Source organism: Zeugodacus cucurbitae, chromosome 3 (genome assembly GCF_028554725.1).
Source record: "Zeugodacus cucurbitae isolate PBARC_wt_2022May chromosome 3, idZeuCucr1.2, whole genome shotgun sequence".
Taxonomy (NCBI): domain Eukaryota; kingdom Metazoa; phylum Arthropoda; class Insecta; order Diptera; family Tephritidae; genus Zeugodacus; species Zeugodacus cucurbitae.
Window position 1 is genome coordinate 31,394,731 of NC_071668.1, and position 13,153 is coordinate 31,407,883.

Here is a 13,153-nt window from a genome sequence, read left to right on the forward strand (position 1 = left end):
TTACTCTTATTCACTCTCTCTCTCTCGCGTTAATTGTTCAACGCTATTCCCTCTCCACTGAAGCGTTAAACAATTATCGCAACATTTTCCGAAGTCGTATAAGAAGTATAACTTCAAAAGTAAATATGGAAAAATTGCGAGGAACATAAAATAAGAGAATTTTATTTGATTTGCAACAAAAATATAAAAAAGAAAACCAAAATTAATAATATTTTGAAGGTTGTCATTGTTGCTTTGTTAAAATATTTTAGTCATTGTTCAATTGTATAAGGTTGTGTCGAAAGCTGAAAGCAATTTATAGCAAGTAAAGAAAGGCTAAGTTCGGCTGCAATTGAACATTTTACTCTCCCAATTTATTGATCCGATTTTATTAAATTTACACACAATGTGACCCATATATTCGGCATAAAGTCCACTAGAATAACGAAAATTATTATATATCTATGTATTTCACTCATTTTCACCACCAAAGTATAACGGGAATAGAGGCAACTTGGCACCTGTTAGTTGGTAGATAAACGGTAGAATGTACCGCCTTGAAATTACTCCTAAATTGCAAAGCTTACGAACTCGCTAACCTAAAATCATCTAATTTGTGGCAACACATAAAGAATCGCCAATTAACACTAAGATACGAGTGTTTTTGCAACAATATCAAACTGCGATTGTACAAGCAGTTGGAAATGGTAGGGTCGCAGTTGACACCTCGACGGATTAATAACATTTCCAACAGATTTCTGTCACTTCATGAACTAGAAAGAGAAGCTTATTCATCGCGTATTTCTTGACATGAAACCACAATGTTATAACCATAAATGGCTGATTGAATGGCCTATTTTGGTGTTAAAAAAATGTCGATTATATCAAGGTGACAATTTAGAATTTCGTTGCAGAAGAGTTGACACAGCTACAAACATGGATGACGTAGTAAATTATCCCACAGACTATTTAAAATTGCCTGGACTATCACCACTCACTTAGCAATTAAAAGTAGAATCAGTTGTCATCATGTTGTATAACATAAATCAACCTCGACTTTACAATGGAATAAGACTGGCTGTGAAGAAGCTAATCAATATCGTCATCGAAGCCAATATTGAGCCAACTTTGTAATTTACTAATTTGTTGCATACCTCAATATAAGTTTAACAAACTATGTTGATTTGGGCTTAAAATATATCTACAATAATGTATATCAATAATTTTCAAATTTACCGGCTATTGTCTTTATGCGTAAGAATTTTTTCACTATATTGACAAAAAAAAATTTATACCTTAGCCACAAAAACATGTGGACGGGTCTGCTAGTTACAATAAAAAAAATTAAGTATTTACTTTTTACTTTTAATTTTTAACTTTTTGTTGTATTAATGGCTCACATATGAGGGATTACTGAAATTTTTGAATATAATATTAGAATCTCTGCCATTGTTATGCCATTATCAGCGAGCCGAAAGTTCGCCCGCGTTGGCAGCATATCTCCTTGCAGGAACATCAACAGGAAAGTGAAAACAAAAAAACAAAAACTGGGACTAATGAATGAATGAAAATTGAATTTTTGGTTTTTACGAAAAAAATTGTTGCATAATACTTCGCGACAATAAGTTCTTCAGTTCGTATATCTAAAACTATTCCTCGGATTGGCTAGGGCAATATTCTACAGATTTTGTATAATTTAATAAGACAATCGGTTAGGATTAATGGTGAAACCCATTTTATTACATACTATAGTTTTTCTGTTCGTCAGAGTAACATTTCAATTTTAAATATAATTTTTGTCAATGCTTCTAGCAGTAAAAAAAGATCTATTCATTTGTTATTAACTAATACCAATAAATGGCATCCGAATTGAATAATTTTAAATACAGTAAAAGCTCCTTATTCGCGCTTCCTTTATTCGCGTTTTCACTATTCGCGGATTAAAAAAATTAGACCCAATTTCTATATTAGCGACTAAAAATTTTTTTATTCGGGGATCTAATAGGTACATACATAATAATAAAATTATTCCAATAGGTATCCAATCCAATATTCTCAAATGTCAAATGGACTAATAAAAAAGTAAAATATATCTTATTACAAGAAAATTTTAAATATTCCAATATTTTCGCAATATTTTTGAACTTTTGGTATTATTTACATATAGAAGGGGCTCACATGGAACTGAACTCTTGTTCTTACCCATTTTTTAGAAAACTTTCAAAAAACACTTTAAATTAAATGGAACCAATAAACTCTTGCCTTTTTTAATATTTTTTTTTACACAGATAGTGATTGCTAAGGTTTCGTTACATTGGCTTAATTATATGAGCACACCCGACTAGATCACCTGCGAATGAGCTCTGCGATTTCTTTCTGAACATTGATCCGTCTATGGAACGAAGTCTAATTTTTAAGAGACAAATTGCTAATGCGACTGCTGTGTATCAATCTGAATTGAAGGAGCTTTTGAAAACTGCTAAGCAAGAAAAAATTACAAAATTCTTCAAACCATTGCCTAAGCCTTAAGATAATTAATTAAAATGTTCAAAAACTTCAATTAAATCATTTTATTACATACCTATTTGTTTTTTTTTTTGTCACCTAGGAACATATCCCCTATAATCCCATATAAATTACCATCCCGTATTCACGGTTTCTGTCTTCGCGGCATATTTATGCAACATATACCCCGCGAATAAAGAGCTTTTACTGTATAGTATTTTAACTAAAATTTTCTTGATACCGATTTATGCCTCCAACAGGACTATTTCTTAAATGAGGGAAATTATTTTCCACATTCTGTATTATTAAACTTTAGTGATACGATTCGATAAAACTTGAGAAATAATATACATCTTACAAAAAGTTTTTCACCATATGTCCTTCTCACTATTCTTTATATTTTTACTTAGCACAAGCATCTAATTTGTTTAAACGTAACACTCGGCCGAACATTGAATGTTTAAAAAATGATCGTTTCTATCGCGATCCGAGTAGGCCAGTGCATAAAATTTGGACCAACAGTGAATGTTCGAAGTATTTCCTTTGCTTGGATGGTGACGTTTTTGAGTTTAAATGCTCGGAGGGCTTGTTGTTTGATGTTGTCAGACAAATCTGTGATTTCAAGCAGAATGTGGATAACTGTGATGTCACAGCAGGTAAGAAAATATATATTTCTAAATAATGTTATGACGAAATATTCACCATTTTCGTTACTTTAGAGTGTTTGATTTTTGATGTACCCAAGTTCAACCGAAATTCATTAAAAATATATTAACAGGATATTATTGTCGAAAGACAATTATGTATATACATATTATAAGTATGCACATATGGGCATATCCCAGAAACTGTCTACCAACCAAAAATATTTGAACTTAATCCAACCTAATTTTTTTTAATGGAGCATTAGAATAGATATCCAATTTTATAAATTTATAAAAAAAAAAAATATTTCGATGACGATTAATACAAAAATTATTACCAAATCCTACCCTACCTCATGTCTTTGCAGATGTTATCCAATATAGTGAAATTTTTTACGTATTCATCATTGCTTAATATTAACATAGATGGTCCAATCGAAAGCCATATTGTTATTCACTCAATTCTCCTTAAAATTTGTAAAAAAAAATTTCGTTTACTTTTCTGGAAACATTAAAATTTGGTATGAAATGCCAGGTAAATGCGTTGTAGCGTGCGTAACGGAAAATCAGGTTTTTTTTTATATTGTGAGTAGAAATTTTTTTTTTTTACAAATCATCTATAATTTAAATTTAAATAAGTATCCTGCTTTTAAGAAAAAAAAAATTTCATTCTACAATTAAAAACCAAAAAATTACAGCATATTCATTTCTGTGGCGTGCGTAACGATTTGAGTTCTCACAAAAATTACAATAGAAACCTTTGCAATTTTTACTCTGTTTTTTTTATCACTTCGCTTCTTAAATCTATTATTCGCCTACTATTCTTAGCCTACTATGATCGTACCGATTAGCGATTATTTTTTTAAACGGTAAATTTCACGTTGTCTCGGCTTTGGTTTCGTTTGAATCATTTGCAATTATCTTTCAGTGTCACTTTAGATTATCGGCATATTGGTACCACAGAAAATTGTTTATTTACAATATAATATTTAATAATAACAGTTGAAAAAATTAAAACGGGTGCAGAGCGTAGCAAAAAAATACAATCCCGTGAAAACTTAACACAAATAGAACGTTTAAAAAATGCGAAAAAATGAAAATTAAAGAAAAACTTAAAAATGATGATTCATTATCAAAAAAATTAAAGGCTGACCACCGAAACCGTATGCAAATTTATAGAAAGATAAAGGAACCAAAACAACAAGAGCAACCAATAATATCGTTGGATGGTGCATATAAGTGCAAAAATACCCTTTACAAGGCCTTAAAAAAAGTGGATTTAGCGTTACCAAAAGACATTAACAAAAAAAAAGGAAATTCTTAGAATGCTTACAGAAAAATACTTGAAAGAGGAAGAAGAAACAAACAAAAAATACGGTTGACGAAAATGTTAAAATGATTTATGAGTTTTACACTAACGATGACATCTCTACGGAAACTGCCGGAAGAAAGTCCACACTTATATCAAAATCAAATAACCTTCCAATATCTAAAAGATTCATGGTTATGACAATTAGAGAAGCATATGAATTGTTTAAAACAACGTTTCCTGGAACAAATATTTCACGTACTAAATTTTATAACAACCGACCAAAACACGTGGAATTGTCTAGTAAGCTTCCACATAACATGTGTGTTTGCCAGTACCACGCCAATTTTTCATTTTTATTGGAAGCTATGTTTGGCATTTTTCGTATGTTCCCATCTAACTTCCGAAATTTTTTAAGAAAAGTGTGTTGTGACGAAACCAATGAAGTTTGTATGAGGAATGAATGTAACAAGTGCATTAAAGACATTACAGACGCTTTCGTTCCTTTGATTTACATTAATCAACTCGAAGAGCTTACTGAATGGAAGCATTGGAGAAACGCATCATCATTAGTTATACGAAAGGACCAATAACTGATTTGATTAATGAATTGGAATCTCAGTTACCTTCCTTTAAACAGCATACTTACGTTAAACTGCATACTTACGTTAAAAGGGCTCAACAAAAATACTTTCAAGACCGAAAAATATCTATTAAACAAGATGAAGCTGTTCTGCAAGTCGATTTTGCGGAAAACTATAGGCTCCTCAATCAAAATGAAATTCAGTCTGCACATTTTAGTTACTCCCAAGTTACCATTTTTACTTGTGTTGCCTGGTTGCACAATTGCACAAGATCATTTGCTATTACGAGCGATCAACTGTCACAGAATAAATATGATGTTTATTGCTTTCTCCAGTTAATTGTAAAGAAACTTAAAGAACAAAACGCTATTTCGAAGTTGTTTTTATTTTCTGATGGCTGTGCAAGTCAATTTAAAAACAAGTTCATTTTGAGTATTATACCGTTTTTTAAAGAAAAATTAGATTTGACCAACTTTGAGTGGAATTTTTTTGCAACTGCTCACGGAAAGGGTGCAGTAGACGGAATTGGAGCTGTCATAAAGAGAAAAATTTGGCAAATGGTGAAAGCTCGGAATATTGTTCTTAATAACGCCCATGATTTTTTTAAATTGGCAAAAAATAATATAAATGGTATTTCTATTTTATATGTAAGCAGTACATATATAAAAAATTCAACTGCATTTCTTTCGGAGAGATGGGCTAACGTTAAGAGCATTCCCGGAATAAAAAGCAACCATTATTTTTCATTTCTTAATGAAAATGAGCTCGAAATAGCACTAACGGCAGATTCAGCAAAACATAAAATTTATTTATAAACATATATACAATAATAAATTAATTTATAAACATAAAATATGAATTAAATAATCTTATTAAATAATAGTATAAATTGTTTTGTTAAAATAAATACAATTGTTTTTATTTATATACTAATGGCAAAAATTTAGCGTGCGTAACGTAGCGTGCGTAACGTTGGGTTCACGGCCATTGATAAAAAACTACACAATTTTTTGGCAGCAAGTAAGTTATTTTAGAATTCTCTTATATTCATCTTTCTTTAAGGTATTTCATTTGGTGTGCTTTATTATACAAAATTTGCTAAAAATTACGAAAACATACCTCAACCTTCAAAGCTACTTCCATTTTTTGTAGCGTGCGTAACAATACTTTGAGATCAAATTTTTCGCAGCTTAAACCTGTTACAAAAAATATTTTGATGACATTCGAAAGTACACTCAAATCCCACTAAACACTGTGTATAACTTGAAGGTATGTCTTTTGAAAGACCAAAAAATTGTTATATTTCAATCCGAAAACGCGTACGAATGTGGCGTTCGTAACGCAGGATTTGCCCATATGTACATATATAAAAAGATATTTATCTCCCTTTGATTTTAAAACATTCAGACAGCTACATTCAAAATATTTTCTATCACTTTGTCATGTTCTGTTATCTATTATCTTTCCTACTTATCTATGTATATATGTATGAAATCTTTATAGAAACACAAATCCCTAAACCACTATTGGAAAAAGCTGGATGCAAAGACAAAACGCATTTAGGTTGCGGTGACGGCACTTGTCTACCAAACGAATATTTTTGTGATGGCTCTGTAGATTGTCCAGATGAATCCGATGAGGTAAAATGACTAACACAGGCTTTATTTAATACAAATAATTAATATTAATATTTATATATTAGGGTTGGTGCGATATGGATAACGATCCCAATGCTGCTGTTTCTTGCGACGTTCGTGAATGTCAGTTACCCAATTGTTTTTGCTCCAAAGATGGCATACAAGTACCAGGCCGACTAAGTCCAAGTACAATCCCACAAATGATAATGTTAACGTTTGGTAAGCAATGTATATAGAAATAAGAATAAACAAGTAAAGAAATAACAATTCAGAAGTTTATATCAGTTTACTTAGCCTAATCTATAAAAGTTGCTCTTATTTCGCTTGTTACTGTACTTAATAATTGCTATATATTAGGTCTACAACTTTGCTTCCACCGTTTTTTTGTAAATTTAAATCTTTCTGGCAGCATGCGTATTCCGTGCAAATGTCGAGAGTTCTGCTCAAAAAGTGACATTTTTTCAGTTGAAAATAAGTTTAGGATGCAAACAGATCTCTACAAAGAAGCAAAGTTGTAGACCTAATAATAATAATTGCACATTGAAATTTTCATAAACCAAAACTCCAACAATCAGATTTTTTTTTTCAAATTCAATTTCAACAAAACTTTTTTGGAACATTTTTACTTTCTCACTCATTTAGTTTCTGAATCGCTTATTTTTTCTTGATCCCATTTTTATATATTTAAGACGATGCAGTGAATTTTGAGAACTACGATCTATATACTAAGCTTTTGTTTAATCCAAATAACCTTAATAAGCATGCGTATTCCGTGCAAATGTCGAGAGTTCTGCTCAAAAAGTGACATTTTTTCAGTTGAAAATAAGTTTAGGATGCAAACAGATCTCTACAAAGAAGCAAAGTTGTAGACCTAATAATAATAATTGCACATTGAAATTTTCATAAACCAAAACTCCAACAATCAGATTTTTTTTTTCAAATTCAATTTCAACAAAACTTTTTTGGAACATTTTTACTTTCTCACTCATTTAGTTTCTGAATCGCTTATTTTTTCTTGATCCCATTTTTATATATTTAAGACGATGCAGTGAATTTTGAGAACTACGATCTATATACTAAGCTTTTGTTTAATCCAAATAACCTTAATCCAAATGGCTGTCCAATTAAGGGCACATTTTTTGTTTCGCATCAGTACACGAATTATCAATTTGTGCAGAAACTGTGGAACGAGGGACATGAAATTGCTGCACATTCGGTAACGTATGTTCATTTTCTTTAAAATTTCTGCTTTTATTACAATTATATAACTTAAACCCAATAAAAAAAGAAAACAATTTTACAGACATCGTGGTCCGGAGATGTGGTGGTCAAAAAATGCCACTATTGAGGACTGGTTCGATGAAATGGTTGGACAAGCTAACATTCTAAATCGTTTTGCTAATGTGCGAATGGAAGATATTCGAGGAATGCGAGTACCATTTCTCCGTATTGGTTGGAATAGACAATTTTTAATGATGAAAGAGTTTGGTTTTGTTTATGATTCTTCGATGGTGGCCCCATTTAGCAATCCCCCATTATGGCCGTATACCTTGGACTATAAGATGCCTCACACTTGTACTGGCATAAATCAGAATTGCCCCTCACGTAGTTATCCTGGTATTTGGGAGATTGTCATAAATCAGTTAGAAGTAGGCGATTTTACTTGTGGTATGATAGATAGTTGTCCATCTCAATTAGGCGGCGACGATGTATATCGCATGTTGAACCACAATTTCAAACGCCATTATTTGTCGAATCGTGCACCATTCGGATTATATTTCCACGCGACTTGGTTTAGAAATAATGATTACTTGCAGGCATTTTTGGTAAAACATTGGCAACAAACACAAATATAAAATATTACAAATCTCTCTTTTATAGCGTTTTATGGGTGACCTGCAAAAATTGCCTGATGTATATTTCGTTACACAACAGCAAGTTATACAATGGATGCGCAAACCAACAACTACTCAACACTTAAATTCATTTGAGCAATGGGGCTGTAAACAACGTAAATGGGATCCTCGGGAAAAAGTTTGCAGTATACCAAATACTTGTAAATTACGAAGCCGGGTGTTGCAACAAAATAGATTTCTATATACTTGCAACGAGTGTCCTACCCAATATCCGTGGATACGCAATGAATTTGGTTTAGACTAGTATATTTCTTTGCTGTCAGCATACACTTTAGTATATTTTTATATCATACAAATATTACTTTAGGTATGAAATTATTTTGAATATTTTCTTAAAATAGTACCTAATATTATTTGTTTTTATTAAATCATATAATTATTTTCTCTTCTTTAATTTATTCCAAAATTTTAATATTAAAATGTGTGAAATTTATTTTTATAGTTAACTGTTAAGAAATTTAATTAATCATGTATCTTGAGTAATAAATGGATTTGGAATGGATTCCATACCATCTTGTGGACAAATAAGCACTAACGCTGTGCCACGGCATACAACAAGTCCTAAACTTCGAGTTTCTTCAGCCAATTTAAATGGTTCGTCTACGTCCCGTAGATACTCAACGGTATTATCAAGGACTAAGTTAAGTAATGCATCATATCCTTTTAGTATACCTGAAGCTTCGCGTCCGCCGGCAAACTTAACTCGTATTTGTTTTTCCAAGTATTTGGAAAGATCCAATATGGATTCTTTGCGGCGTTTCTCCTTACCATCATTGCCACTGCTTATCTGCTTAATAAGTATATATTTTTAAACTATTAAATATTTTTCTTTGCAAAAACAAATTAACGCACCTTTGCTTTTTCTGCCATTTATTAGAATATTAAATTATTGTAAGCTTTATATCAATTAACAGCGAGGAATCAAAAATATTCTAACAAGATATTTGTTTACATGCGGTTGCCTTTTGTCATTACTGTCAATCGAACCAATCGCTTAAGGTGAAACTACATAATTCTCTCATGGTAATGCATACATTCGTATGCGATGAGTTCCATTGCTTATAGTAGCCACACACGATAACACATGTGTGCTCGATCTGTATGAAATCGTTTCGCCATACACGACATACAAATCCATTTTACGCTCGTTCTTCAATGAATAAACATTGGAGAGAACATGCGGATAATGTAATAACACTTCTTGTAATTATGTCATAAATTTCTAATTTTAGCAATTTTATATATTTGTCTATATTTAGACAATACCAAAGTGTATTCAACAAAGTGAACCAGGTATATGAGATTTAATTTTTTACCCGAATTTGACATGTTTGTTGCCATTGATTTAACCCATACATTTATTCAAAAATTCAAATTTTGAAATTCAAAAGTAAACAAATTTCAAACCAAAAAAAAATATTTTTTTAAATGAATAAAAGAAAATGCCGAATACTTTCTGCTTAGGCAAAACAACTCATGGAAGCAATTTACTAAGGTTTTGTGCTCCAACTGACAAATTGCAAACAATTTTATCAATATATATATTATATTGTTAAAGTTAAAACAGACGGGTTAATGTAAACAAATACATGAATTGTTTACTATTTTATTGTCAAAAGCGGGTATGTCAAATACTTAGTTCACTTTGTTGAATACACTTTGGACAATACATTATTTGAACGAAACCATTTTTTTCTTCTCCAAATCACCAATTGTGTTCACACAGCGCCATACATGACAAACATGTATGCACACCCATCGTAAAAAAACAAATTTTTTTGCGAACATAGATTGGTATGCGCACAAGCCCATACACGAGTAAATCTGCTTCCAACGCATACCGATCGAACACAAATGTGTATCGTGTATAGCCACTTTTATGTAGCCAACGCAAATATATTTATTTTGGATTGTAATGTGCTGAACACAAAGGCGACGACACGACTCGACGTAGCGACGGCTGACCACAAATGTCGCAGCGACATATCAAATAGGAATTTCATTGTTGCCGTACGAAAATCTTTCACTTCAATAAAATTTACATATTTAGATTAAAGTGAAATTTTTTGTGCAAAAAATGTAAAAATATATCGATTTATTTGCTTTAAATAATCCATTGTTATAATAAATGATACATCAAAGCTATTTTACGCTTCTGCTGGCAAAATAACGTCATACTTGTTAGAACTTTGAATAATTTTACATTTCACATATTAGTGGCAGCTCTACACCGGCCATAGTCGTCGGCAAAATTAGAAACATTTCTAATTTGGCGACAGCGAAGACTTCAACCCTTTTGTCGTGAAGTCGTGCTGTTGTCAAAAAATCTGTGCCCATAAGAACGCGTGTATTTTAATATTTGACAGGTGTCGCTTGTCGTCTTCTATGTGTTCAGCACATAACGCTTCGGTCAATACTACCAAGTCTGTTTTTATCATTTTGACCATTCACAATGGTAACAGTTGTTTATTGATTTTAAAACGAAATCAATTATAATTGCTAAAATAAAACATAATTGCTGTATTCGATTGGTTACTGTTCGTTATATTTTGGCTATGTTCGCTTGTCATGAGTTTCACATGTGGAAGCAACAACAAAAGGCGTGTTTTATTTGACCACCACAAGCTAATAGCTAAATCATGGACAAATAAAACGCATTTAGCTTATTTCATATCTTCGCTTAAAAATGAATTGTGTTGACAATGCGGGCCCGAACTCTCAGCTGACATGTAATTTATTTGAAAAAAAAAGTTGAATTTATAAATCAAATTTCCTCTTGTTTACCGCTTTTCTATAATATTCTGAGCCTTTAAGGAATCTACAATCATTATTATGATATGAGGATGGTCTAAATAAATATGGATAAACTTCGATAGAATTTAAAATTTTGGTTTGTTTACATTTTTATCTGTCAAAATGGGTTTCTCGCTATTGCCAACTACATTTTTTTGGAATAAACCCAACTTTTGTGAATGAAAAAAAAAACGATGAACTGGCAATGCCTCTAGTTCACTATACAAGCTATGATAGCTTATGACAAGCCAACATAATTATGTTGGCTAAGTCTTCCATACAAAATAAGCTAATAGCTTAATTTGCTGGTCAAATAAAACACGCCTAAAATTATCCAGTTCAATTCGTACAAGGGAGTATACGAATACCTTAGACGCATTTTATTTGACCGCCACAAGCTGATAGCTAAATCATCGACAAATAAAACGCATTTAGCTTATTTCATATCTTCGCTTAAAAATGAATTGTGTTGGCAATGCGGTCCCGAACTCTCAGCTGATATGTAATTTATTTGAAAAATAAAACTGGTGCGTGGAGTTCCTACGCGCGGAACAAGTTATACTTCTTAATGATATTCCAAGAAATGCATATCATTTTGTATGAAAGAAAACTAACGAGAGAGGAAGGATAAAAATATTGTGGAGTGACCAACACTTTCTTAAATTCACATTTTATAAATTTATTATGCACAAAGTCCAAATCAATTATCATATCTGGGTTCTGACGGATTCATATCTATAATATTTACAATTGGATTATGATAACTAAAATACGATATGAAATGTCTTACATCTATTTTATCTATATTTCTCGCGAATACCGCATCAATAGTCGTACCTCCTTTTGTCGTAGGATCATTTTTTCCATTGCTCATTTCTAATGAAAATTTCTCTCTGAGGAATAAACATACATATGCGTACTGTACTTATTATATATATACTAGGGTAATTCACAATCTGGTGCAAATGGTCTTGCATATTTGCAATTGCAAATGAGCGAGGCATATTGTTGCTTTTACACTAACAAAATATACTGCGAATTTGCAATTGCAAATATGCAAGACCATTTGCACCAGATTGTGAATTGCCCTACTGTACTTAATGACTATTATTATTAGGGATGCAAACATCGTGAAATGAAACTTCGATGTGTTTTTTAACTTTTTTAAATTTAGTGTGAAAAGCTAAGGGATACAGAAGCAGAAGCATAAATAAATGAAATGTAGTACGTCTTAAGTTGATACATTTTATTGCACTTGGCATTATGTCTGTTAAAGTTGTTTCTCAATAAATAACAGAATTTCAAAACAACGACATGGAAAGTTTTTTCACAGTCGGCAATGAAGTAGCCACAATGTCTAAATATTAATAAGCCTTTTTATACAACTCCGGAAATACAGTATTCATGTCAACTCAAACTCTATTGGCTTCTGATTGGTAGGAGTAACAGCCGAGATACACTTTCTCTTCAACCTTCCGTCCCTGTAATTGTAGATAAATTTGACAGCTTACATTTCACCTTTTGATGGACCAAATGTTTATTCTGGTTCCAAATATCAAACGAGTATTCTGTTTCACACTCATCCGAAGATTCTGTTGTATCAGCGCGATTCTTGCCATAGCATCTTTAAAATGCAGTAATTTGAATCTCTGATCTAACGCAGTAGTATTGTATAAATAAATCATAAAAGTAACCGCAGTATTGTCCAAGCGCACATTCCCTTAACGAATTCTCTGTATTTTACAAAAATCGAATTCCAATGTAATAAAGCGTATCCAAATAGAGG

At 31.8% G+C, this 13,153-nt stretch overlaps 2 protein-coding genes across 4 annotated transcripts in view; one reads left to right on the forward strand and one right to left on the reverse strand.

The window, feature by feature from the left end:
* LOC105218523 (chitin deacetylase 1) overlaps window positions 1-8,968 on the forward strand; it is a 41,035-nt gene extending 32,067 nt beyond the window's left edge. For 2 of the 3 annotated variants that reach the window (XM_011194154.3, XM_054228151.1), the window contains exons 2-7: window positions 2,895-3,140; window positions 6,525-6,661; window positions 6,724-6,877; window positions 7,699-7,879; window positions 7,962-8,484; window positions 8,540-8,968. In XM_011194154.3, coding sequence (XP_011192456.2) covers window positions 2,895-3,140; window positions 6,525-6,661; window positions 6,724-6,877; window positions 7,699-7,879; window positions 7,962-8,484; window positions 8,540-8,818 — 1,520 coding nt within the window. In that variant the 3' untranslated portion in view covers window positions 8,819-8,968. The remainder of the gene's footprint in view (window positions 1-2,894; window positions 3,141-6,524; window positions 6,662-6,723; window positions 6,878-7,698; window positions 7,880-7,961; window positions 8,485-8,539) is intronic. The other variant, XM_054228152.1, reaches the window with a different exon arrangement.
* LOC105218524 (U6 snRNA-associated Sm-like protein LSm7) lies at window positions 8,951-9,587 on the reverse strand. The gene is made up of 2 exons (XM_011194156.3): window positions 9,427-9,587; window positions 8,951-9,361 (listed from the first exon to the last, which is right to left on the reverse strand). Exons 1-2 carry the CDS (start codon window positions 9,442-9,444, stop codon window positions 9,041-9,043), a joined length of 339 nt encoding a protein of 112 aa, XP_011192458.2. The 5' UTR covers window positions 9,445-9,587; the 3' UTR covers window positions 8,951-9,040.
* Window positions 9,588-13,153: the final 3,566 nt, after the last annotated feature.